The sequence below is a fragment of the Myotis davidii genome, unplaced genomic scaffold, assembly GCF_000327345.1.
Source record: "Myotis davidii unplaced genomic scaffold, ASM32734v1 scaffold227, whole genome shotgun sequence".
Taxonomy (NCBI): domain Eukaryota; kingdom Metazoa; phylum Chordata; class Mammalia; order Chiroptera; family Vespertilionidae; genus Myotis; species Myotis davidii.
Window position 1 is genome coordinate 366,768 of NW_006298519.1, and position 26,871 is coordinate 393,638.

Consider the following 26,871-nt stretch of genomic DNA (forward strand, 5'->3'; position numbering starts at 1 on the left):
TGGGGCCCCCGCAGCCAGAAGCCATAGGCCAGGCCGCTTTGGCCCCGGTGTCCTAGCGGCCAGCTGAGGTCAGAGCGGCGAGCTGTATATGCACGATTTAAATTAATTTATACAGAGACGACTATTTTACTAGCACCCCGCCGCCGGCTGTTAGATTTTTACCGTAGATGCCATGAAGGCCGGTGGAGAGAGGACTGACCCCCGCCCGACAGTGGTCCTCCAAGAGCCGGGTTTTCCTAAAGGGCAGAGCCCCACGAGTGACCTCACACTACCCCGTGTTTGGGGCCACCTGGTGTCATTTTGACATCAGGCTCGCGCGCCCTGCCTGCCGGGATGCGCACCGCCCGCTGTGGGATTGGAGGAGTTTTGGCTCCGCCTGTGCCCTCCCTGAGGGAGGAGAGCGCCCTGACGGTCAGCTATGCGGGGTGGGGCTGGGGGCGGGCTTCCTGCAGACGTTTAAGTCCAGGCAGAAGGCAACTATCCCACGCCCCATGAATAGACAGTTCTGCCCGTTAAGAGTCATGCATGAGTTTCATGAAACGTTGTTTTAACTCTTTAATACAAAAAGCCTACAAGCTGAGACCAAGGTGGCAGCGTGCTTCTCAAGTACATCCACAGGCTCTTCCTTCCTCTGAGCTCTGGGTAACACCAAGAGCAGCACCTTCAGAATATTAAGCATCAAATGCAAAAAGGATGCACACAGCCAGAGTTTAGGAGATGGACGCGTGGGTGACTTAGGCTACCCTTGTCAGGCAGGGTTATGAGGCAGAACCCCTCTGGCCCTGCAGTCCCCAGCTGTGCTTGTTGCCAGCGCTGGCGAGTTCAACTGCATGTGCAACATGGGACGTGGTCAGCGGACTGCGCCTCGCGGGAGAAAACGCGCTCCAGGCATGTCATGAAAACGGTGTGCACAGTCTGCAGCACTTTCTATGCAGCAAAACTCCAGGCGAACATGCCATCTCTGTTACAGGCCAACAGAAACCTCTCATGAAGCACCAGCAGTGTTTTATACTTCCATTTTTATAGTTTTGTTTCATGGTTTCACCATTTAAAAGTTGTGTCATAGCTCAATGCCTGGATCCACCATCTGTCAATTTGCTCCACACCATGAACCCTCCGTGTTGGTTTTTCAAAAATGGTTTACTTTCGGGAAGACCCACCTGAGGGAAGGGCTTTCCACAGATGTCTTTAACTCATCGTCCTAGAACCAAAGTGCACCTTCGACTGAGAAAATGTGAAACCTGTTGCCAACCAAGTGTCACTGTGAGGACCTGCCTCCTTCCCCGGGCAGCGTGTGGTCTGAGATGAAATTTGCAAGTTGAGGAGCACCTGTTGTTCAGCCAGGGGCTGGGTTACAAGAATGGACGTCCGCCCTGCCGGCCTGCGCTTAGCCGTACCTCATTAGCAGGCAGCCCTTCGCGAGTGCGTGCACATAAAACAAACCCGGGGGGTTACTGTTATGCTCACGAGGCTCGTAATGAAACCGTGATTCCCAGAAGGCGGAGGTGTGATGAGCAGGTGTATCACCTGGCATTTTTCAATAAAGCGCAGCAAAATGCTTTTGCATCTACTCTGCTACTAGCCAGTGGGGGCCATATTTAGTAAAAAACAAACCACAAAGGTTTTCGGGGCAGTTTAAGATCAAAGGTCACCGTGAAGAAAGGACTGTTTTAAAGATTGACAAATGACAACACAAACGGGCTTGACAGAGAGTGTGTATGTACTTGAGAAGACCTCCTTGTCTAAACATCTTACGTGAAGATTCCTAGGCAAGTTGGCAGGAGGCAGTCAGCAGCTCAGTGCAAACTTAACAGAAGCAGTTACTATGGCAACTTAATAGTGTTACCTCCATCTTTGAGAGGCTGCACATTTAAGCTGGGGATATCACTTCTTGATTTCTGTGAGGGCCTGGCAGGGGAAGAGGAAGCATTTTAATAAATAGCCCCCCCCCACACACACACACAAATTGTAGTGGGTCCTAACTTAATAGAAAGGCCAGATCGAATGGATTTGAGAAATGAGCCCAGCTCAAGACTGCCAGGGCCTCCCAGGGAAAGGAATTCCTTTATGTTCACAGAAGCCCTTTCTAGAAAAGCCATTCCATTCATACCTTTGCAGAGAAGTGAACGGGGTGGGAAGCAGGGCCACTCAGAGATCTGCAAGAGCCTGTATTTTCTGCCTCCACATGTCCCCTCCTCAGCCCGTCCTTTTAAGTTCTACCCACGTCTTCCTCCCTTGGACCCTCTGGTCGGGAGCAGTTTATACGGTCAATGACTCCTGTATAAAGTCTATCTGAAGTTGTAATTTATGGTAACTGTAAGACAGTTAAGGTAGACTGCCACAGGTAAGATGGAATAAAAACATTTTCAAATAAATGCTGGAAAATTGCAGTAGCTTAAAATGGTTAGTGAATCATAGCCCTGATCTAAAATGCATTATTCAAGCTGATCCTAAACTTAAGTATGATCTATAAGGTTAAATCTTAAAACTGGCAAGACAGATCAAGCAGTAAGAAAAAATACAAGAGTAAGAAAAAATTCTACAAGAACAAAGTATGTTCTTTAATTTGTTAACGTTCAATTTATTTTAAATTTAAAAACTTACATTAAGTTGTTTTATTAAATTTATTTTTCATCTCAAACATTTATTCTTTTGTTTTATTTTTGGGTTTTGCTAACTTTCTTTCTTTGGAATAAGAATTCTCTTTTGTATGACACAATACATTTGTCAAAAATGCGTCTTAAAAAAGCACCGGCTTCTTAATACTTAGAAATACATACATATTCCTTACCTTGTAAAACTATTTATTTTGTAAAAATGTTTAAATATGAATAAAAATACTGTAACCAAAAGTAGTTGTCTATTTTTAAAAATGAAACTTGTGGTAAAAAATAACAAGGAGCTCAAACTGTACAGAAAGTCTTAAAGTTTATTTTGGTAGACGTGTGTTTTATAGGCATCGGCTTAAAGTAATTACTTTTCAGACACGATTCTTTGAAAAGCTAAAAATGCAAAGATCACCACTTCCTTTTATTTCGAATATGCATAGCAATTACCCAGGAATAAAGATTCTCCATTTTCTGTCTGTTGGCAGCAAACGGGTCGGGTCTACAGACTGTCAGCCTAAAATGTCTCATTGCATTCTCAATCTGCTGGGTGAGGCTGGCTTCTCCAGGTTTTCAGACTCTGGGGTGTATGTGGGGGCGGGGTGTGCTACCCAACCTGAGCCTGTGCCTCTACCTCTCTGTCTGGTCACAAGTGAGGGTGCTGCAGTCATGAACCCCAGGACTGTTTCACACCAGACACAAATCCTTCCCACTTAGCCCACGCCCTGTGCATGCAGCCAGGCTGCCCAGCCGGCTCCGGAAGTCCTCCAGGAGTGGCTTTCCTCATCCCCTGCTCCATGGGCCACAGGAAGCCCAGCTCTGGCGGATCCTATGTTAGCAGGCACTTTTAAAAGTGTCCCCCAAACCTGCTTTAAGCTCATAACCTGTCCGATGCTCAAGCGCAGCCTCCACACTGGGGGACCACTCCATGTCCTAAACGCACACACCAACCCTGAGTTCAGTGTCCTGTTTCAGAGGCTGAAGACCACGTAATTTCTGTTAAGACTTGAAAAGCTCCTTGGGATGAGACTGCCGGGTGCATGGTCACCCCACATGGAGGAGGGGGGGGTCCCCTGGTGCTGACAGCTCTAAGGAAATGTCTGTATGCAGCTGCTCTACGCGAAGCAGAATTTCAAAAAGTCTTTGGTTCATCTGGGGCAGAATCGGCTTTGGGAAAAGCTCAGCATCTGCTTCAAGTCCACTTTGTCTCCCTGAAGACACGGGACGGGGCACAAGCAAGCGCAGCCTCGCACACACGGGCCGGCCGCCCGCAGCTCCCTCTGCTCCGACATGGCCACACTTCATTAGTTTTAATTTACAGAAAGGAAATTAAATGATAACATTTTTCCCCCAATGCAGAGCTGTCCAGAATAGAACTTAGGCTTAAAACAAAACATAGCATGTTTTTCATTAAATAACCCCCCAAAGAAACGGGCAAGTCATGACGGCGGCTCTGAGAGATGACCTGCCTTCTGTTACCAAGTCTGCGCCGAATGCACCCGAGATCGCTCTTCTTGGTGATGCTTTGCAGACCCCTCTCAAGGGCGAGTCCGTTTCGTAGTGTTGGGGTGGGGTGAACGTCTATTTACGCTTGGGACTAACTCCAAAAGAAGACGGGCATTTAGAAGAGAGGGACCTTTGGGGGCGGGGGTAGTAATTCTAACTGAAGTCTTGGTTGCAAAAATTACTTTTGAACTTCTTTTTAAAAAGTTACATTTCCAAAAAACACATACTGGGCGGGTGTACTGAACATTCGTTTGCTCCCTTCCTGCGGGGCTGCCCGTGCCTGGCCGAGGGCGCCCTGATCTCCTCCTCCAGCCTGACCGGCTGAGGGCGGGTGAAGATGGTGCTGGCTGCACAATCAGGCGGTTTTGTTCAAAGCTCAGCGCGCCACCAGTTTTCTTTCCGCTAATTTCACTTGGGACTGGCAGGAAGAGAGAAAAGTGGGCAAAAATCGGCCTTTTAAGGCTGAAAAGTAATATGCATGATTCACACATTCAACAGAGATAGCAGTTACATGGAAAAAGCGTGGAGTACATCTGGAAACAGCAATGGATATCAAAAGGCTTCCTTTCTTTTGTTCTTCAGTGGAGACTTAGTATATCAGATTTTGAAGATAGTTTAAAGAGTGCACTCACCCCCCCCCCACACACACACACACACAACCTTAAATGATGGCATTCCAAATCAATCACATTTTCTTTCTTGTCGATATCAGAAGGGGCAAAAAATAATGATTGACAAATACCAGGCCACGTGCTTCTGTGTCCTGTGAGCAGTCTCACTAGAACGTTCCAAAGCCGCCTCCACGGGCTCCAAAGCTCCCAGGCCTCCCTGCCAGCGCGAGCCTCCATCCCCAGCCGTCAGTTCGGGCGTACCCACATCTGGGCAAGGCCTCATCAGCCCTGAAGGGCCCTGACCCTGATCCCATCACTTCAGAATACGCAGTGAAATTAAAGCTCTGAAAGGAGAGCTCAGAAACCAGTCAGAGTAATTAACCAATTTCCTCTGCACGATCATCATCGCAGCCAGCCCAGCTGACGTGCCTCTGTGGCCACCAGACCCTGCCATTGGACCTCCAACCGCCGGTCTCTTCATTAACACAAAAGTGACGCCGCTGCCGGAGTGCCAGTCTGCCCCGCAGGAAGCCGCCGGGGCTGTAAACAGCTGCTGCACCTCCGCTACCAATGCGCAGCCCAGAGCTGTCTCTGATTTGCCTTTTAATAGTCGAGGGGGAAAGGTCTCCACCGCTGGGAAAGGTTTGAATTATTCCATTATGGTTTCCAGGTAAAAATATTTGGGGGGTTGCAATAAACACACGTCCAGGCCTCAGAGGAGGGACAATGTCACACCTTTGGTAGGGCTTTACCTGAACTAAACCTTTCCCTCGCGGCAACCCTCCCCTCCCCCTCCCCATCTTCTCCCATCACCAGAGGAAATAACTGACAGAACAAAATTCAAGGACTAACAGGTTAACCGGAGGGAGAGGACGTTCGCCCACACCTCTAAGCTAGCGTTCTAGATTTGTGGGCAAGGAAAGAGCAGGCCCGAACTGGAATGCTTGCTGCGGTGGCCACGCCCGGGGCCAGTCCTGAGTGGTCCCAGCGCCAGGCCGCTCTGCGCGCCCCCGGCCGCCTTCCCACGGCACTACCGCTGCTTGGGGACGATGAGGTTGCGGAGCATGTCGAAGGAGTTGCCGTCCGGATGCACAGTCACCACCTGGCCACCCTCCTGGTGAACCTGGAGGAACCCGGAGTCATCCAGGCCGACGATCCACGCCTCTGGCCCCTCGGCGCTCCCCAGGCGGATTCGCTGGGCACTGAGAACAAAGCACAGGGAGGGGTCACGGAACTGGCCGGCTGACCTGATCCCCGACAGGAAGGGGCGTGGGGTGCGGGGCTGGGCCAGGCGAGGTTAGATGCCTTGTCTGCACTCTGACTCACAGTCCCCATGAGCTGTTTCGATGACCAGGGTGTGCACAAGTCCAACAGGGAGTTAGGAATTGCTTGCCCCTTTATTTTTTAAAATTTATTTATTGAATTTAGAGAGAGAGGCAGAAAGAGAGGTTTGCTGTTCCACCTATTTATGCGTTCACTGGTCGATTCCTGTATGGCCCTGTCCTGAGATTGAACCCACAACCTTGCTGTATCGGGATAACGCCCTAACCAACTGAGCACCGGCCAGGGCAGGAGTGGCTCCTCTCACCGCTGGCCGCTGATCTTCCCCCTCCTCCCACTCGAGCACTTTTAAGAACACTGGCCACGCTCTAGTGTTTCGGCTGAGATTATGGGAAAAGAAGCTGAGCTGAGAAGTTCTCTGTCTTTTACATATTTTCCAAATGTATACAATTTTAAGTTTTAAAAGTACAGAATTACCCTCCCACAACAGATTTTTTTAAAGAATTTCAAACTTAGAGAAAAGTTGAAAAGATAATACAGTGGATCTCATACTCTCCCTTTACTTAAATTCATATCAACTGATCACACACACTTTTTGGGGGCTGACATTTAAAATAAGTTGCAATATCATGACACTTACATACTTCATCATGTGTCGCCTACGAATGAGAATGAGCTAACATGACCTCACACACCGCAAGCTCGCATCTCCCACTGTCTCGTTAGCGTCCTGTGTGGCTCCTCCCTCCCAGCGCATCTAGTTACGCAGCACATGTGGCACTTCACTGCCGTGCGTTTTACTGTCAGAAAGCGCCCACCTGGCAGCCTAAGGCACTGGCGTTGGGAAGGCAGAGGCCTGTGGGCGCACATCAGGCTTCTCAAAACCTCCAGGGGCCTGGGAATCCCCTGGGGCCTTTGTCAGAGCACAAAGCTGGGCCCAGTCTTGGGGTTTCTGATGTAGGAGGTTGTCAGGGAGACTCAAGAATCGGTATTCCTCCCAATTCCCACAGCCTGGGGAAGCTGACTTTGAAACCACTGTTATCTAGAACGTTCCACAATTCACATTTGTCTGTTTCCTCACAATTAGATTCAGCTTAAACGTGCCGGCAGGAAACCTCTCAGTGATGGGGTCCCTCCCAGCGCACCCCCGGGAGGCCCGGAGGCCAGCGGGCCTGGGACTGGCGGCGCTGTCCAGGCGAGGCCTTGTCTACCAGGTTTCTCCATCAGAAAGTAGGCCGAAGGGGGCTCAGTTTCTCAGTTGACGAGACTGACCTACTGGCTTCATAAGGAACGAAGAGGCGCCAGCACTGACCTGTGTGCCCAGTACTTGTAATAAAGGGGGAGAACCCCGCTGGGCCCTGCGTCCTGAAATGTGTCAATCAGGCCCTCCAGCGCCGTCACCGTTCTGGCGATGAGACAATCAGCTCTCAGGGGCGCCAGGTCCGCCCCGTGCTTCTTATTGTATTCTGTGATGAGGTCGTTGATGCATATGGTGGGGTTGCTGTTAGTCACGTTAAATCCACAGCCTGGTCAAAAACAAACAAAGAAGTGAAAAACATGCACAGCTCAACCTGCTGATGGCATCACCTGTTCCTGTCAATGTCTCAACGTCTGGAAGGAGGGACAGCGTTCACTGTCAGCTTCCTGCCTCCCTGCCCCATCCATGTGCACTTTGCTGCCCACTCACGGAGGGACACATATATTTGCGCCCTTCCTTCTTTCCATTCTTCCTTCATTGCCCTCATCCAGCCAGGACCATCCCCACCTTCTGGCAATAAGACAGAAAGAAGCAAGCCACTTCTGATTCAGTTAAACAGAAGCCGGGGGCGGGGAGGGGCGGCGCGGGGGACGGGACAAAACTTCTCAGCGTTGCTTCTGAAAACGGTAGCTCGTGTGGTCCAGCCTAGACCTGCGGCTCAGCACCGACAAGCTCTTGTTTCTTTTCCTACTTGAGTAACAGAACACATGCTTGAAAAGAAAGAATTTTATTCAGGTCTTAAGGAGTAAACTGTGGATTCAGAGGTTTCAAAGCCTGGTGATGGGATAACCCTAGAACAGATCTTTTAATGCTTTATCCTTGGATGTCTTCGGTGCTAGGCTTAGCTGCTGGCGAGGGGCCAACCCCTTTTCAGTGGCTCTTTGCTGGCCGCCTAAGCCAGGCCTCAGGAGGCTGCGTTACCAGCAGCGGGGCCTGAACAGGCTTCTCTCTGCTGTTACTCACACCGCCGTCTCTCCGGGAGCCACCAGCCTTCAGAGACGCTGAGCCCACGTGTTCAGCACGGCCCTGAATCAGCCTCACAGGGGCCCTCAATCAGCCACGAAACACTGCAAGACCAGCAGCAAGACAACCGTGTTCTCAGGCCTCTGAGAACATACCCCACACGCTCCTCACACAGAACAATGACGTCTACACTAGCGCTGTCCTTCGGTCAATGTTCTGATCCATTCTCAGTGCAGTGAAGGGCTGATTGGCCTCAGCATGTATTTTTAAAATATGTGCCTATTAAAAAACAAAGCAATAGCATTTACATCTAGAAAACAAAAGTAACTCCAACAACAGAGCAGATTCTGCAGGGGTGCGTTGGTTCATTCATTTAGCTCTGCACACAGTCCTGGGAGCACCTACAGAGTGCAGGCATGGAATTCAGTGTACACGATGCCGAAAATTCTGGGTCATGTGCTAGATCTATTTTTAATTTTTGAGGAACCTCAGCTCCATAGTGGCTTCATCAATCTGCAATTCCACCAACAGGGCACAAGAATTCCTTTTTCTCCACATCCTCTTGTGGAGAGGACTTGTCCACAAAAACCCCGTCACTTGTCATTTCTTATCTTTTTGATACACGCCATGCTAACAGGTGTGAGGTGCTATCTAGTGGTTTACTAGTACTTTCACCATTTCTAATTCAACAAGAAGCAGGAGTGTAGGAAGGTGTAGGAAAATGCGTTTGACATGATACCAATTTGGTTTCCATGGCCATAGACAGGAAGGCTAATAAACCCCTCGAAGCACTTTCAACTAATCTGCCTATTTTGCACACGTATTACATTCTGTAATACAGGACTCAAAGAAAAAGTAATTCGTATGATAATTCACTCCCCCAACACAGCCACATGCTGGGGGAAAGGCTTTAAAAACTTACCAATAAGAATGTAAAACGTTTCTCCCACAAGCGTCGAGTTAACCAGAACTCCGCCGAGCTTCATGAGGTCACTGTAGTAAATGTCGTTGGGCCACTTCACCCGAAGGTTGATGTCCTAAAGGGAAGTCTGCATGTTAATGAAGGCGTCACAGACACCAGGGACCTGCTGAGGCCTCCAGCTAAAAGGGAGAGGAACAGAGCACCCTGGAAAGCAGGAACCAGGGGCCTCAGAACGACAACCACTTCTTTGGGACAAGCCAGTGTTAGAGCACCTCTCAGGGCTACCAGGAGAGAGACCCAAGGACATATCTGGCATTAACTGCATCATTCTTCCCTCCCCAATCACTGTTTATCATCATAAAAAACACTTTCTGAAGATGCCTATTGGTGAGTGCAGTTCATTATCTCAGCATCAACCACCATGGAGCAGCTACCACGTGCTAGATGCAGGCGGGGAGGTGGGGGGGGATAAGGGTCTCAGGGGTCAAGGAGCCGATGAAAGAAAGATGGCCCTGGGCTCACCCATACCATGGTGGCCTGACGGACCCAGGTCCTGCTCCCGGTGACTGTGAGGATGTGCCTGCAGCTCGGGACGGGCGGGCCGCTCTGTTTAAACGCGGGGACCAGCCTCCTCTGAGAGCCACACGCTCAGCACCGTGCCTCGGCAATTAATCCCATGAACGTGTCTAGCCTGACCTAAGTAAGAGCTGCAGGTGGGGAGAAGGCAGGGGATACCCCTTCTTTGTGGCCACATGGAATTCTCCCTGACAAGTGGGGCAGGTACCGGAGAGACGGCTTCTAGTCACCGTGGTGCTCGCCCCCTTTTCCTTGTCTTCTTAGTCACTGACACCAAAGCCCCAACAGGAAGGATGGAGCGGGCGCATCTGTCCCCTCGGCTGGGGCAGCGTCCAGACCAAGCGCACGCCGAGCCTGCGCCACTGCAGCCCCACCCGCCCTGCTGAGCAGGGCCCGGGGAACGGTGGGAAATGAGAGGGATTTTCTGGCCTATAAAACAAGCCTGTCACCGGAAACACAAACAGCCCTCCAGTCCAACGGGCTCCCATAAAAACAAGTCTAGTCCTTCCCCGGCCGTAGCTATTTGACAACAGCACAGAGGGGGACCCGGGGAGAAGCCCATCCTGGCGCATAGAGCAGCTACAAACTCCAGGGACGCTGCTGCCAACGTGGCAAAGAGCAGGCCAAGGTTCTACATGCAGCCGTCACGCAAGCACATGCTGCACACGCACCGTGCCGGCACCTGCACACGCGGTGGGGACGCCCCGGTGAGGCAGCCGCACGTACCTGGTACCCGGGGATGGACCGGACCGCCTCCACCACAGCCAGGGACATCAGGTGCTGGACGAACGGGATCCTCTGTCCCAGCGGGGACCTCAGTGGGACGGAGACCAGCAGCGTGGAAAGAGCGCATCCTGCGGGGCTCAGCCACGCGTTCCCTCCTCGCCCTGGAAGACAGGCCCCACCGGGAAACTGGCCACTTCGCCACATGAACAGAGCCGCACAGGAAGGCCGCCCTTGAGCACACCTGGGCTGGGGAAGGCGCTGGGTGCTCTGGGGTTAACTCAACCAGAGAAGCTGCCAGACCTGAAGCTCTGCTGCTGAACAAGCTCCCGCAATTAGCAGGCTGTTCTGCCTCTGTGAGCGCATCATCTGTGCTTTGATGATTCAAAGTCTTCCCGTGTCAGAACATCACTCACAATCTAAACTCTCACCACACGGCCATGCCGGCGAGAGACAGGACTGGGCCGCATCTATATCACCCAGGGGAGGCCCTGGTTTATGTTCATGCAGGGGAGGCCCTGGGTCTACGCCGGGGCAGGGGAGGCCCCTCTTTAGAACTGATTCCTACTGTGGTGAGGGTCACACAACCCTGTGACTGTATTAAAACCCACAGAGCTGGAAACTTTACACAGGAGAACTGGGTGGCATGTGAATTATATCTCACTGTTATTTACAAAAAGAAGCTGAACTTAAAAGGTGATCCCTGATATTAACTGTCTGAGTTATTTTTCTTAAAACATAAGTCAGGAGAAAAATATGGGAGGTATAGCTAATCAAAGTTTTTCCATCTTTTTAAAAACCACCATACTGAGTGCCATGGCTTTTAGTAAAATGAAATGTTTCTCTCTTTATGTGCTAAAGCAATGTTTAAGCCGTGGCCTGGGGGCTCAGTTGGTTGAAGTGTCGTCCACACACCAGAAGGTTGCAGGTTCGATCCCCAGTTGGGGCACGCACAGGAGGCAACCGATCCATGTTTCTCTCGTCTGTCTGTCTCTCTAAATATCAATAAAAGCATATCCTCGGGTGAGGATTGAGAAATGTTTAAGAGAAAGAAACAGAAACCGATTCCTTATTTCTTTGCTCCTTCTGAGAAAGGCACGAGAGCCTGAGGGTTAAAAGCACATTGGGTCAGCCTGGCGCTGGCCGGGCTGGGGAGGGGCAGGGGCCGGTGCCTCCTGCATGACACTGAACACGAGTCTGCTCTTGACCAGACACAATGGGCTCTGGGAGGATGCGGCCTCCGGCCTCCGAGGGGCACAGGTGGGGAAGCTCTGTGCAGCCCTCTGCTTCTCTGTGGGCACTTGGTGAATGGGCAAGGCTCCATGCAAATTCCAGTGTCAGCTGGGGCAGGGGCTGGCAGATGCAAGGCCCTCCGTGCGACACTCAGTATAGACAGAGATGGCCCCTCAGGAAAATAACGTCTCTACAGCACAGTGATGAGTCACAAGCTGCAATGCGCAGAACGTGTCAGAAGGGAGAACTCACAAGATGTTAGAGCCATCACAAGCAGATGTCAGGTAGTTACTAAACATCTCCGTCTGAGAGAATGCTTTAATTCTACTCAGGCTCAATCTTCTGATCAACACCCCCCCCCCCCTTCCATTCCACTGCAGAGGGGCGGGGGCGGGAGGGTGAAAACAAATGACTTCTAAGTGGAGTCACCTTGAGGATCAGCACACACAATCAGTGGGCTCTCCTGGCCACGAGCGTCACTGGTTTTAGAAAACAGACCCAACACAAACGATAACAAAAGATGACTGACCTTTGCCCTGTGTCTGGCGGCCTGCGATGGCTATTAAACCCATTTCCTGCGGCATCTCAAACATCAACCTGCAAATGGTGGGAAAGACTGGTCAGCCAGAACAGGGACACGGGCAGATCCTCCGGCGCAGACAAGATGGGGAACAGTTTACACTCATGTGTGAACGTGTGGGTAAGGAAGGCCACCCCCCGGCTTTCCTGGGCTGCACCCCATTCCCAGCCTCCGGAAGACTGAGGAGGCAGGCATGCGTACCGCCTGAGCTGCGCCCCAGTGGAAGACGCTGTTAGACTATAGTTCTTTGGAATATCCCATCGCGTTCTTTCTGATGTGCTGTCCCCTCTTCGAGTGACAACTAACAATTCCTGACATTTGTTTCTACTTACAGAGCGTTTCTGTTCGAACCCTAGAACATAATCATAACAGAAGTTTCTGATTATTCAGAAAACCAATATGGTGGCAATAAAGCCGTTTAAAAGATACACTCTCCCCTGAGAACTAATTATGCTTTAACTACAGTAAATAAATCTACACCTTCTGAGAACAAGGGAGGACCTTGGATCACTTTCGGCTTGAGTTCTGCTTTTAAACTGGTTTCACTTAAAAGAACACAAACTTCCCTTCAGGGGATAGGTAGGAAAGTGCACTGCATCTCCAGCAAGCGGGGCCAGTCACTTTTTTTCTGAAAAGGCAAGGGGGGAAAAGCCTCATTCTGCAAATTTCCTCCCAACTATGTCCTCCACGTGCTGGCCCTGTGCTAGGACAGCGTTCTCTCAGCCCCGGGAGCGGCTGACCAGGTTCTGCACGGGTACAGTTCATGGTAGGATTTCGTAAACAAAGATCAGGTTTGCCCACTTGTCAGGGCTGCTGCTGGGCCTCTTTGAACTACTTTTTGGAGGAGGGAAGAGGCCAGGGCACAGAGGAGGGAGAGATGGTATTTTGTATAAACAAAGTTTCTCGTAATAGTTTCCAGGGTTCCACAGAGCCCCTGGCCCAGGAGAAAGGGCAGAAGAAAGCCCACGCTTGGAGTAGCTCTTCCTCCTCTCCTGCGGGCTCCAGGAACGAGTGGAACGTTACAAACGGGAAGAGGAGGACACTTCAGAGCAGAGCAAAGAACCCTGGCCTCCGTGTGCCCCCGGCTCGCAGAGCTGGCCCCGTGTGTGCAGGCTCCAGGGAGGAGGAGGCCAGAGACCCCTGTACTTGCTGAAAGAGCCCGGCCAGTGGGGTAGAGGAGGTCGGGTAGGGGGCGGGCCGGGCCCCAGCACAGGGCATTCCCAGCAAGCAGGCAGCCCGCTGCCCACAGCCCAGGCCCCTTCCATCTCCCATGAAATACAGCTCCAGAGGTATTTCTCTTGGACGCCATGAATAGCCCATTGAGAGCCACAGTGCCTAGACAAGAAAGCGTCCTTTTCTTGTGTTGGGCAGCGGAAAGGCCTGAGAAGGGAGCTTTGTCCCTGCAGGGAGGGAGATTGTCTTCCAGGCTCCTCTGCGCCCCAGAGGGCCCTGCGGTCCCTCCCCTGGGCAAGGCAGGGCGGGGCTCTCGGGGAGGAGAGGGGTGATTTAGCACCTTGGGCACAGACTGCGGGCGCCCTCCATGCCAGGCAATCTAGGATGCTCTTTAAACAGACCTAAACAGTCACGCACTATGGCCAACGACGGTGCTGGTGGAACTGGGGGCAGGCGGGTATTCAGAAACCAAACACAGACTTCTAGAACAAAGAGAAATGATTAAGGGAACATATGCACTGAGCTGCTGGAGGCTTGGCAGCAGTTAACAGGGCATATTGATGAGAAGACGGGTCTGTGCGCTGACGGCCAAGAGGAAACTGCGAGGAGGGAGACAAGCGGGGAAGGGGCAACACTGAACCGGAGACAAGCGGAGGCCGCCGGATTTATTTGTGCATCTGAGATAACTCCGGGGCCAAACCGCACGGCCACAGGCAACAAAGGAGGGTTTATGAGCCGGGAACGTGTGCATCTCTCCGATGAAGTCGCTGGGGTCTGCTTAGCGGCCAGGAGGCACCGCAATGCATTTCCAACCCGACCTGATGTTCTCACAAAGGAAACAGAAAGGGAAACGGGGGTTCCATGATGACGGCCTTGCCTCTGATAGTTTCTCTCCTGTTGGCAAAGGCTGTGGAGTAAAAGGCTGTGTGAGTGGCAGCCGAGTGCATTCACTGGAGGACCAAGCGGGCCTGCAAGGAAAGCGTTCCGATGTCCGACACATCCCGGCCCATAAAAGTCCCCCTGCAAACAGGGCAGTGTCCTGGCCACTTAGGTTCCTAAGGACATCACAGCACCTACTGGATGCGCTGCCAATGGGAACATATGAATTTCATGAGGTCGTTGGAATGAAACTTCAAAACTAAGACTAACCTAGAAGACAGGCCAGTACGAATTAGTGAAAATTCTGAAGGAATAAAAATTTAAATTCAGACCCAGTCAATCCACTTTGGGGTTTTGAACCAAGGAAACAGTCCACACTCACCACAGTGCTACAAGTAAAAATCTGAAAAAGCCTACGCATCCAGCCAGGGAATGGTTATGTTACTGTCATATATGAAGTCAGTGGAATAATTTGTAGTCATTAAAAATCATAATTATGAGGCTGTGATAACAACAGACGCACGCAATAGAATGTTACATTACAGAAGCAGGACACAAAACTACATATACTTTTATTCCAACTATGTAAGATTCATAGAAAGGGAAGGAGTGAGATTTGGTAAAACTCTTCTATTTTTAAAATTTTCTTTAACATGATTAGCTATCTTTAAAATTATTTTGAAAAGTTTTGGGGGGAAAGCATGATTTTTATGTTCAGACATAATATCTAATTAACTTCAAAAACACTTCTAAGACAGGACTAAAGAGCTGCTTTAAAAATAGCTAAGTCAGTCAGTTATCTGTAGTCCCTTTTTATTATAACCAATGAGTAAGAGCTTATCTGACAGTAATTAATGAGCAGAAACGCTTCAAGCCAGTCTTTTCTTATGCAATGAGAACCTTAAAAATGTTATGCATTGAGACGCGGTGACTGTGCTTCTAAGATCGAAGCCTCAGCAGCATTCAGAGGGAGAAAGAAGAATTTGGGGGCATAGCTACTCATCACAGCATTACATTGTGGAAAATCAGAAATGGTGCCAACAGTCCATGACAGAGGAGCCAAAAAGAATCGCAGCGGCCCCACATGCAAGAGTCCCTTCACCAGTGGAGATGCTATATACAGCGTGACTTCCATGACGTTTAAGATAAACTTCTTAAGATATTAGGAAATATAACAAAATATCAGCTGCGGTCATTTTAAGGAGTATAATTATTTGAAAACTATGGATAAGTACAAAGCAGAAAATAAGCCATCCATAGAAGTCCTTTTTGAAAATTTACCACCCAGAAATTACACGGAACATAACGAAGACATTCAAATCATCATATCATCCTGTATTTACCTTCCGGAGCTACCCACTGATACTATCTCCTCTTCTTACTAAAAGTATATATTCTTTTAGACATGTTCCCCATTAAAAACAAATGCATCGGTATATTTTACAAAATACATTTCTGACAACTGGAAAAATTCCTTACTTGAGGTAGGACAGTGATGTTGTTGACACAGCTACGGACAGTCTCGCTACGTTAATAACTAAGAGGAACGGCTTAGCAGCAGCATGGTCCCATTTACGTGGGCTGTGTCCCAGGTGCGCTGATGAAAGAATCCAGGGCACATGCTAGCGCCGTCATCTCCAGGACGTGGAGGCACAATTCTGTTACGAGTTCAACATCTTTTGTGTTGTTCTATGTCATCTCTGGGTGGTAGAACTTCAAGTGGCTTTCATTTTCTTCTTCATACTTTTCTGACTTTCCCAATATTCCTACACTTGGAGTACATTCGTTTTATAACCAGGGAATGTGCTATAAAAGAGTTACGTAAACCCAACCTGCCTTCAAGTAGGTTATGCACGCATCCGCCAGCTCACTAGCTGGTGAGTCATCTCCTTTCCCAGAGATCAGACTCACAATGCCAAGGCCAGCAGCTGCCGAGCTGTTATGGGCTCCCTGCACGCACCCTCCCGTAGCTCACACGACATACGTGCTGCCACGCCTGTCCCTTGCACGGATGCCTGGTGGAGCACGTGGCCTGTGCAGAGGTGGCAGCTGAGTCCTGGTGCAGTCCCTGGGCAGGTGCCTCTGGGCTGGGAGACGACTTGCACACAGCAGCCGGCATCCTATTTTCGTCTTTGTGAGCCATATGGCCTCTGCTGCAAACATCCAACCCTGAGGCCCCAGCCCCAAAGCAGCTGCAGATAATATGTAAATGAGCAAGGGTGGCGGTGCTCAGGGGAACTACATAGACACAGAAATTCCCATTTCATATATGTTCATGTGCCACAATAAAGCATTTAAAAAATTACTAAGCTTTGTTTTTTTGAGGTTTACGTTTATAGAAAACCAGCAGAATGTACAGAGTTCTCTTCCCATCCCGCCTCAGTTTCCCTATAATGAACACCTCATATTAGTGAGGGGCTTTGCCCCACCTGGTTAAGGTGCCGTGTGCCAGGTTTTTGCACTGTGAAGTTCCTGTTTTTCCCTTGTAATTAAGAAATACTTCTGGAAAGATAAATATGTTCCTCATAGAACTTAATCTACTAGTTTTGTATCTGTGGATGAGTCTTGCTTGACTCGATTATTTATTCGATGACTGACCAACAGTAGTTTTCTGATGCCATCACCTATTTCGTATTTGCTTGCAGGACACTACTGTGAGCGCTTTTCCTTCTCCCCACTTATTTATCCTTCTACTTATTTATTTATGTCAGAATGGACCTGGGAATTCTCACTCAATAGGGTGTATCTTTATGATCATTATTCAACTGGAAGCTCAGCTGCCCTAGATTCGGCCAGTGGACGCTGCTTCAAGCTGGCTGCTTCCTCCTGAGAGGGCCCTGCCACCTTCCCCATTTCCTTACTTCCTGGCATAAGAGGTTCCAGGCTCCGTTTGCACTTTCTCAGCCCCAGCCCTGGAATCAGCCATTTATGCAAGGAGGTTTGGCTCCATTTCATGGAGAGGGATATTTACAAAACAAATCTGAGTGCTGGGAAATAGCTAAAAAGTGAGTGTGTTTTTCACCTCCCTCCCGCCCTTCCATAGACCCATCCATCTACCTTAAACTCCGTGAGTTCAGTGAAAACTCCAATTACAATCCAGCATGAGGTTCACTCTATCTCCTTTCTATATCGGTACTTCCTTCTCCAATGCTGAGAAATCTGGCTCACATTATCTCAAATGTATTTACTTATTTGCTCAACACTGTAATACACAGAGAGTGGTTTCAGAGCTGCTGACCCATGCTACTGTGAAAAACAAACTCACTAACTAGGGTTCACTATTTATGCACAGTTCTTTTTGTCTCTAGCCTGAGGGGCTATGGTAAATATTATGTTTAGAAGTTCCTTTTCCTTTCACTTCAGTGTGGTTATGCTATTCATGTGAATTAAGGTTAGGCTTAAGTGTACTCCTGTCTTCCATTAGAGGGTCTCCACTCCCATCTAGTTTCTCTTCTATTTTTAACTCGGTCCAAGGGTCAGAACTACAGAAAAGCGCACTCCGAGGAGTGGCGGTCCCCACCCACCCCTTCCACCTAGATCTCCCTTTCCTCTACTCTCCGTAATAACAACTCAGCTAATCTCACTATTTGCTGGTTATTCCTCCCATGTTTCTTTCTGCACAAATGAACAGACACATGTGTTTTCTCTTATCTGCCTTTCTTCCTTAGAGAAAGTTACCAGTTGGAGATACTTCTTTGCTTTTTGTGCCGTTCCCCCCCTCCCCCTTACTATAACCTGGAAACTGTAACTTACTCTAAGTTAATAGAGTCTTCCTCATTCTTTTCTACAGCTGAGTGGTAACCCATTGTGTGCATGTAGCATAGCTATTCACCTCCTCCCGATGTATCTGTATCAGCATCAGCATTTAGGTAGGTGTCCAAAATGCCAGGACAATGAATCCCTTGTTCACATGTATTTCTGTATTGTTGATGGTGTCTCTTCAGGTTGAATTCTAAAAGTGGAATGCTGAGGCAGAAGGAAAATGCATACGTAGCTTTGTTAGATATTGCCAGACCCCTCCATTACTAATGAACCAGCGTGGATAGCATACGTTTTCCACAGAGCCTTGGCAATGCAGGGTGATGTCATACTTTATAGCTTTTGCCAATTTGATAGGTGAGAAATGGTATTTCAGTGTAGTTGTACTTTGCCTTTCTCATGTATGTGAGGTTTTCAAATGTTTAAGGTATGATGTATATGTGTGTGTGTATAGTGTGAATAACCTATTCATGTCTTTCACCTATTTTTAACAGCTCCTTATATTTAGGTACCATTAGGGCTCTAATCTGTGTTATCTTACCAGTATTTCCTTCCAGTTCATTGTTTATCGTTTGATTTATTTATGGTGTTTTGTACCATACAAAATTTATTTTTTATGTTTCTGTAGTCAAGTGTATCAGTCTCTTTTTTAACTGCCTCTTGTTTCTGTGTCCTCATAGCCTTTCCCCAGGCCCATGTGATAGGGAATCCATCGACTGGTTTCCAGGCCTTAAAGGGCTTCACTTTTTAAATTTGATCCTGGCCCATTGGTGTTTACTCTTATATATGGGGAAAGGTAGGGATCTGATTTTCCCAAATATCTATCAAATTGTCCCAGGACCATTTGCTAAAAAGTCTGCCTTTGGCATAGGAATGTGAATGCTATCTTTATTATGCACTAAATTTCTATATGCGCTCAGGTCTGTTTCTGGACTTTCTACTCCTTTCTGCTGGTCTCATTTATTCACGTGCCAGTACCACACTGTTGTAATGACAGAGGCTTTAAAATCTAGCAAGGCTAGTACCACCTCACGGCTTTGACTTTTCATTGTCTTCCTGGCTCGTCTCACGTATTATTTTTCCAAATGAACTTTAGCATCTACTTGTCTAGGTTAATGGTAAAAAAAACAAACCACTTAATGATATTTTGTTACAAATGTATTAAATTTGTGAGTTACCTGGGAAGAACTGACATCCTTATGATATAGCGTTGTCCCATCTATGAACAAGGGCCGTCTTATATTTGTTCAAGTTAACTTTTGTGTCTTTTAGACAAGTTTTAAAGTTATTTCCTGTAAAATTTTGCACATTTTTTGTTAAATTCATTCTTAGGTATTTTATCTTACTTGTTGCTATTGTAAATGCATACCCTAATAGCCTTTGCTGGTTATTATATGTGTATATGGAGACTATTGATTAATATGCTAATTTTATATCATGCTCCCTTACCAATCAGTGAGAGGATCATTGATTCGCTAATGTTTCCCAGGTATACCATCAGATCGTCTGCAAATGGATCAAGTTTCTCTCCCTTTTCAATCATGCCTGTAGCTGACTCCTCTTGTCTCCTTGGATTGGCTAATCCCTTCAGAGCAATGTGAAGTGGAGATAGTGGGCATCCTTGCCTTGCTTCTGATCTTAATAGATCCCTTATTTCTTAGGGTTTTCCCACAAAATAGGATGTTATCTTTAGGACACATACACAATGTTATTAAGAAAATACCCATTAATTCCCATTTTTTAAATGTATTTATCAAAATGTTGAACTTTATAAAGTGTTTTTCTAGCATTCCTCTCCCTCCCTCTCTCTGACACACACACACCCCACTCTTGACTATATGACAAGTACACTAGCCAACACCCACTTTAAGATTTCCCCAAGGCCTTGTGAACTAATTAATTGATTGGTAAACCATGGATTTTCAAGTACCGGCAAAGGATGGATCTCCAGGTACTCAGAAAGCACCACAAGGTTTTGGACTCATATAACCCAAATGGTTCCATTTACTGAGCATCCAGCCATGTGCTGGGCCCCTCGGTTATGAGCGATTTTCTCACTGAAACGCACTGACTCTTGTGAAGGCCACTGCCACGTGGTCTCATTTTACTGATGAGAAAGTGGGGCCACAGAGCCTGGTGAAATCCCAGCAGGTAACCAGCGTTGCCTGGCTCTGAGGCCCACTCCAAGTCACTATCAAAGAATCTCTTCCTTTAACAAAGCAAAATGTGAAGGCAGACATGCCACCAATCTCTTAAAATGCATTTTTTCCAGTTGTGTAAGTTTGATGGTTCTGCGGATTATACGTTTTCTGGAAAGTTATGAAAATATAGGCCCAAAGAATAAAATCAATATGGAGTTTTTGCATTTTTAAGAACTGAAATAGAGTCATCTTAAGTTTTTAAAATTAGCACACTTGCACCCAGGTTCATTAGCCGGGTCTTTTTGCCCAAGTTTTCCCTGCTCTCTACATGCTTTTGCTTCAAATACACCCAACTTTCCTCACCCAATTTGCATAAAGTACTACTGTAAGCAGTTTCCTTCCCTGCAGAGCTAAGAGGCTGCTGAAACGCCTAAGCAGACAAAGCAACGTGAAGGTAATGAATTTCTTCCTCTAGAAAGGGGAGCCCCACCCCACCACTCAGGCCCTCACTGGGCCTGTTTTCCACCCAGTGCTGCGCCACTCATGGGTAATTATGAGGAAGAATGTCCTGCCTGCCAGCTGGCCCCAAAACCATGGCTTCTTTCACCAGCTCACTGCCCTGGATGTCACCCTTCCTGCTGCCCCGCATGGCGCACACCTCAGAGCTGCTGGGAGCCTTCGTCGGCCCCGCCCTGCCGGAGATCAGCAGCCTGCCAGAGCCTGTTGGACCAGAAAGCTTAGCACCAGCTTAACTCTTCACTCAGTGGGACAAGGGGCCTTTCTTTCACGCAGGGCTTGGCTCCACGATATGCTGGGTTTATGGCCCCCATGACTAACCTGGTTCAGAATCCAATTCTATCAAATTCGTTCAAATGGTCATTTTCCAATCACCCCTTCCCAACTCCATTTTCTGCCTGCCCTGCTGCCCCTTGGGGGTGGCCTGTGGTGGGGCTCGGTGCTGGCAGGACATGCATCCTGCTCCCTTACCGAGTTGAGTTCTTTTGTTTCACTTCATTTTCCCAGGGCGCACTACCATATCACTGCAGATGGAAGCGCTTTTACTTCTGTTTCAATGTGTGTGCCTCTAATCGACTTCTCCAATCTACCTGCAAGGGCCGGTATCTCTGGGAGGACGTGCAGTAGAGGTGGAGTGGGCATCCTGGCCTTGAGCCTGGTCTTTGTGGAAATGCTCACAATGTCTCCATTAAGGGAGACGCTGGCTTTAGGACTCAGTGGATCTCCCAACGCTAGACCCATCTCTACCCTCTCATTCTCCAGGGCTCTGGGAAGCACTATTTCCTCTCTGGCCCCTTCAGGCCCAGGATGGGAAGGGGGAGACCCCCTCTGTGGCTGGTCTTGGAGACGCTTCCAACCCATGTAGGGTCCTGCCACCCTGCCTTCACCTCCGTAAGCTTCCCCTTCATCTCAGGTGGATGCTATTTGTGGCCCTGGTGACTGCAGTCACTGACCACGTGCCCTATTTCCACAGGACACTTGTGCGTGGAGATGACCTTGAGCACAGATGAAAAGGGAGCTTTTCCTGGGGTTTCCTGAAACATTTCTCTCCTGGGATCTTTGTCTTCATCCTGCCTTTTCCTGCCCTTTTAAAAAGAAAGTTCTTCCATTTGTTAATTTTTGAGAGTTTTTATTGCCTTTTATTTTGCTTGACATTTTATAATCAATCTTCGGTATATGTTTATATATGCTTTTCTGTTTAAATTTTGTTTTAAATCTAAAAAACATAGTACCATACCGCCAAAGGTGTCAGGAAACACGCTCAAATAAGGACAGGCTCCAAAGGCTGCTCTGCCAACAAAATGCCAGTAAAATCTGAAACCCGGGTTCAGACACACTGGGAATGTTCCAAAATTTAAAACTTAAAGAACCTCTTTATTCCAGTAAATCAGCTTCCCTGTGAATACCATCGAAATCCTGTTTTAATGAGGGAGGGAATATCAGAGGAAGGGGTGGAGAAGGAAGGGATTTAGACGAGTACAAAATTTAATTTAAAAACTATTATGAGAAGTTTAATTTCTCCCTCCCCCAACCAAATACATAAATCTTTTCCTTGGGTTTTCTTTGTTTCATTTTCTTTTTAAAAAAATTTTAAAGGCATCCTGAACCATCTCAAACAATGATAGAGCAAGTCATGGGGGCGGGGGGGGGGGCGTAGTTTTTAATAACAAACATTTATACACTGGATTCCTATTCATTGAAAAGCCATGTCAGCTACAGGGCAGAATGCAAACAAGTTCTAAGGAAAGTTACATCCTCGCTGAACATGAACAAACAAGGAGAAAAGACGCAGACAGAAGGGTGACTAGCAACACAAAGCCCAGGAGCCACTGCAGGCTCCGGGCAACGACGGGTCAGAGTTCAGGGCGCAGCTCCCTCCATGTAAGGGCTGAGGCACAGCAGGCCCTACACTGCATTTAAAGACCTGAACACGGTGGAAGGACGCTCCCTTTGTCAGTAAGTTCAGCTACACACAGCATTGCATTCGGCCCAGAGCGGGAACGCGTCGGGGCCAGGAAGTACTGAACACACCCGAGCAGGGACTGCGCAGGTTTTTCGGTTGGCGTGTGTGTGTGCCTGCGTGTGTCCGTGTTGGTCTGCCTGGGACACTGTCACTTCCACTCTAAGTCCATGTGACTCAGTGTCCCCCAGGGCCCCGGTGGGAGGAGCACTTCCTTAACCCTACTGGGAGCTGGTGAGTCAGTGCCAGTCTCTGGGGAGTGTGGCCCTCCAGCCAGCACCGTCACCATCAGCAGGCACTGCCCCCAGAATGAGGGGCTCACAGAAACTCAGCCAGGCACTTCGCTGGGGGGCCCCGAGGGTCCCCAGCCTATGCTGAGCCCCAAGCTTCTTGTAGATGAAACTAGGCCCCACCGCTTACCCCCCGGGCATCATGAGCAGTGAATGTGTCACTGTGCGTGGATGCCCTGAGCAGAGCACTGGCACGCCGTGGGCACTGAGTTAATGTCAGCTCTTCCCTCTGATATGCCGGAGGGACAGAGACTCCACAGCAGAGCCTCTCCCAGGAGAGGGGGCGGCTCCCACATTCCAGACCAGTGCACTCTTGTCGGAGGTCCTCTGCCACAGAAGATTCTGGAAAAAGAGGAATCACCTCATTTCCCATCCAACTTCACATGATGGTGTGGAAGACAGAAAAGACCTGTGAGCCCTAGCCAGTTTGGCTCAGTGGAAGGAGCGTCAGCCTGCAAACTGAAGGGTCCCAGGTTCGATTCCAGTCAAGGGCACAGGCCGGGGTTGCGGGCTCAATCCCCAGTGGGGTGCGTGCAGGAGGCAGCCGATCAATGATTCTCTCTCATGACTGATGTTTCTCTCTCTCTCTCCCTCTCCCTTCCTCTTTCTGAAATCAATAAAGAAATAAATTGTTTATTTTTATTTTTAAGAAAAGACCTGTGAAAACCCTGACAAAGCTACCAAGTGCTAAGTGAATGCGGTGGTTGTCTCCTGGCCGATAAATAAATGCCTAGTTCGCCTGTGTTGACACCAGGCTGGAAGCTGTCTGTGCCCTGGCCCATCCACCAGAGGGTGGCCAGGGAGGGTGGTCAGGGAGAAGTCTCTCTTGTTTGTCATCCCTCTGGTTGGCTCTAGTCTGATCGTATGTTTCTTCCATTTCCATTTTGCTAGATTCGGTCCACTCCCTCAAGCCTCTAGTTAAGCTGTCCAGTGACTCCCCAGGAAAGATAGAGCGCGGCGTCTCCTGGAGATGGCAGCTGTCTTCCTGCAGCTGAGCTGTGCACCCGCCCCTTCTGCACACAAGCTCCGTATTTGGAGAAGCGCCCGCAGAACCCGGGAAATGAGGGACACACACGCCTGGCGAGAGGGAGAGAGGGCAAAGGTCACCACCACCTGCTTGTGCTGGGTTCACGGTGCAGCTGAGCTGGGCATGGTGTACATGGAGCCAAACGACGCAGCACAGCCACCCTGTGTCACCAGAGGGACCCCAGTGGACTCTATAGCGGAACGTGGGGACTGACACCCCTCTGGACCTACTGCTAACAGCTATCCCAGCGAATGACCCTCATAAAGCCAAGAATAGTAAACGGAGCTTACCATTCTAATGAAATCGAGCTTGCCGGGTGTGCCTGCACAAAATGAAACTGCCTGGAACTTCTCATAACGCTTTTTACGATAAGCATTAAAATGCAGGGAGGAACATGAAAGTCCCTGCACAGCCCAGGTTTGGAAGGAGGGAGAGAGGAGGACCTGTGGGCGGGGTCTGCGGGAGAGGCTTATGCGCGGCGTTCCAGTCGGAGATTATTATAGAAAATGAGTGTGTTATTAAAAGGATCCTGAAGTTATAAAAACTCAAAGGAATTTTTATTGAGGATAAATAACTTCTTTGGTAAAGATGAATAATTCATTATTATAATACACCGACATGCAGGGGAGCCCCAACTGCCACCACCCCATTTCCCACTAACTGGGGTGCAGTCATCTGCCAGAGCTCTATAACTGCCAGCAGTTAGATTTTGTAAGGCTTTTTTTTTAAGATCAGGTACACATTCTTTGATTACAAAAGTTCTAATAGGTATGAGAGTCCCTCCAGTTAGCAATTGAGTACCTTCATTATCCTATTAGAAAAAGGCAACAAAATGACCATTTACAGCCTCACAATTTGAGGCAATTTTTTCTTCCTTCTTAAACGCTACACACCCCCTCACCCACCGCATGTCACAGAGAGAACAGAATTATAGTGTCAGACAACTCTAGTCTAATGTGAACAATTACTTAATGCAGTCTACTTCTTTCAATTAATCCAATTAATGAAAATTGTGCTAAAGTATGACTTCAGGCTTTAACTATCCAAGTAATTTAAACATGCTCCCTACTTATAATTTGTGTGTGTGTCCATAAACAAAGGAAATTTCCATTTACTCTGTCCACAGTCATGAGTTCTAAATTAGTAAAGGCCAAGTAAGGTTCCCTTTGTTGTGGTCAGAAGTATGTAGGATAATTTACAAAAGTAACTGTACTGTAGTTAGTTTGGAAAATAAAAATGAAAGATATAATCATTCACCCTAACACAACTATAATCACTTTTCCATATTTTCTAGGTCTTTTTCAGATGCAAGTTTTAAGAATTTTATTTTAATCCTCACCCGAGAATGTTTTATTGATTTTTAGAGAGATAGAGTAAGGGGGAGAGAGAGACACTGATGGAGAGAGAAACATCAATCAGTTGCCTCCCATATGTGCCCTGACTGGGAATAGAACCCTCAACCTAGATATGTGTCCTGAATGGGAATCGAACCTGCAACCTTTTGGTGTATATAAGGTTATGCTTGGCCAGGTGCATTTTAAGATTTTACTCTACAAACTATTAATTTATTTTAACCTGCTTTTTAATTTATCTGGGCATTTCTCTACATTGTTAGTCTTTCTGTTGATGGATAATATTCCATTGAATCACTGTATACAATGTGTTTAATAGTAAATCTTCATGAGTATGGATTTTCCCATACATCTGATTATTTCTTAAGGGCAAAGGACTAGAAGTAGAATTATTGGGTCAAGGCATATAAACTTCTTGTGGTTCCTTAATGCTACCATCAAGTTGTTTTTCAAAAGGCTGTTCCAATGTATAGTCCCACCAAGACTTAAGAAGAGCGCCTGTTTCTTTATATCCTAGCCTGTCTCAAATAGTGGCATTTAAAAAAACAAACCATGTTATGTTTGTTTCGTTTGGGGCTAATTTCATGGGTGAAGAGAGTTCAATGTATTGTAAAGGATTATGAAGTAGGGCTCTACGATATTACTCTGCCTCCTCAGAGTAAAGACATAAAAATAACCATGAAGACACATCCTGTGCTTAGCTGCCTTCCTCAGAGTCTTAAGTTCCTGCTCATCCACAGAGAAAGATCCAGAAGGCAGAGAGAAGGCTCCACTCTGGTCAGTCAAGACTCAGGAAGAGGGCTGTGTGCCCTGGAAGGCGGGCAGGACGCGCTGGGGCCGTCTGCAGGGCGTCGCCTCTGTCGGCCTGCAGCAGCACTGTGTGCTGGAAAGCAGGAGATGGCAGGATTTGGGTGTTCTCTCCATTTAAGAAGATTATGAAGTTGGCAGGATTTTCTTACAGTATGCCTTTCCCCTTCGTTGCCTATCAGTTGATTTGACTCTGGGGTGGCATTCTGGTTCTTTTTATGGCACAGAATTCGGGTGTTGGGCAATGCACTTTGTCAACAGAATGAAATGAAATCGCACATTAAGGTGTGCCTTACTTTGAGCTTGAGAGTTAAACAGTGGGTTAAAGATGCCTTATCGAGAATCTTCTGGAACATGAATCATAATAGAAAAGATTTCACATGAGGGAAAATATAGCAAAGTATGTATGCGCCTGTCCAAAACAAAATCTACACCCACCTCACTATGCCTTGGGTAACCCTAAAAAACTCTCTTGCTTATGAAAACGTTCTAACGTATAGACAGTAGCAGGAACTGTAAAGGGCCCCAAGTGTGCCGGCGATCAGTGTCGATAAGCGATTGAGTCCCTGAATACACCCAAACTGGAGTGGGGCGCCTCACGGCTCCCCAACCTGTCAGCCCACCCATCCCGTCTTCCCAGCAGCCAGGGACCCTCAGTGACACAGCTTTCAGCATTTGCAAGAAGCAGCACAGCCAACTGCCAAATTC

The 26,871-nt window shown here is 48.1% G+C and overlaps 1 protein-coding gene across 2 annotated transcripts in view; it reads right to left on the reverse strand.

Moving 5' to 3' along the window:
- Positions 1-2,914: 2,914 nt before the first annotated feature.
- The window catches only part of HLCS (holocarboxylase synthetase), a 152,110-nt gene continuing 128,153 nt past the window's right edge, over positions 2,915-26,871 (reverse strand). For both annotated transcript variants that reach the window (XM_006774127.2, XM_015570714.1), the window contains exons 6-10: positions 12,209-12,276; positions 10,450-10,610; positions 9,148-9,262; positions 7,317-7,530; positions 2,915-5,925 (exon numbers count right to left, since the gene is read on the reverse strand). In XM_006774127.2, the coding sequence (XP_006774190.1) occupies positions 5,754-5,925; positions 7,317-7,530; positions 9,148-9,262; positions 10,450-10,610; positions 12,209-12,276 (730 nt within the window). In that variant the 3' untranslated portion in view covers positions 2,915-5,753. The remainder of the gene's footprint in view (positions 5,926-7,316; positions 7,531-9,147; positions 9,263-10,449; positions 10,611-12,208; positions 12,277-26,871) is intronic.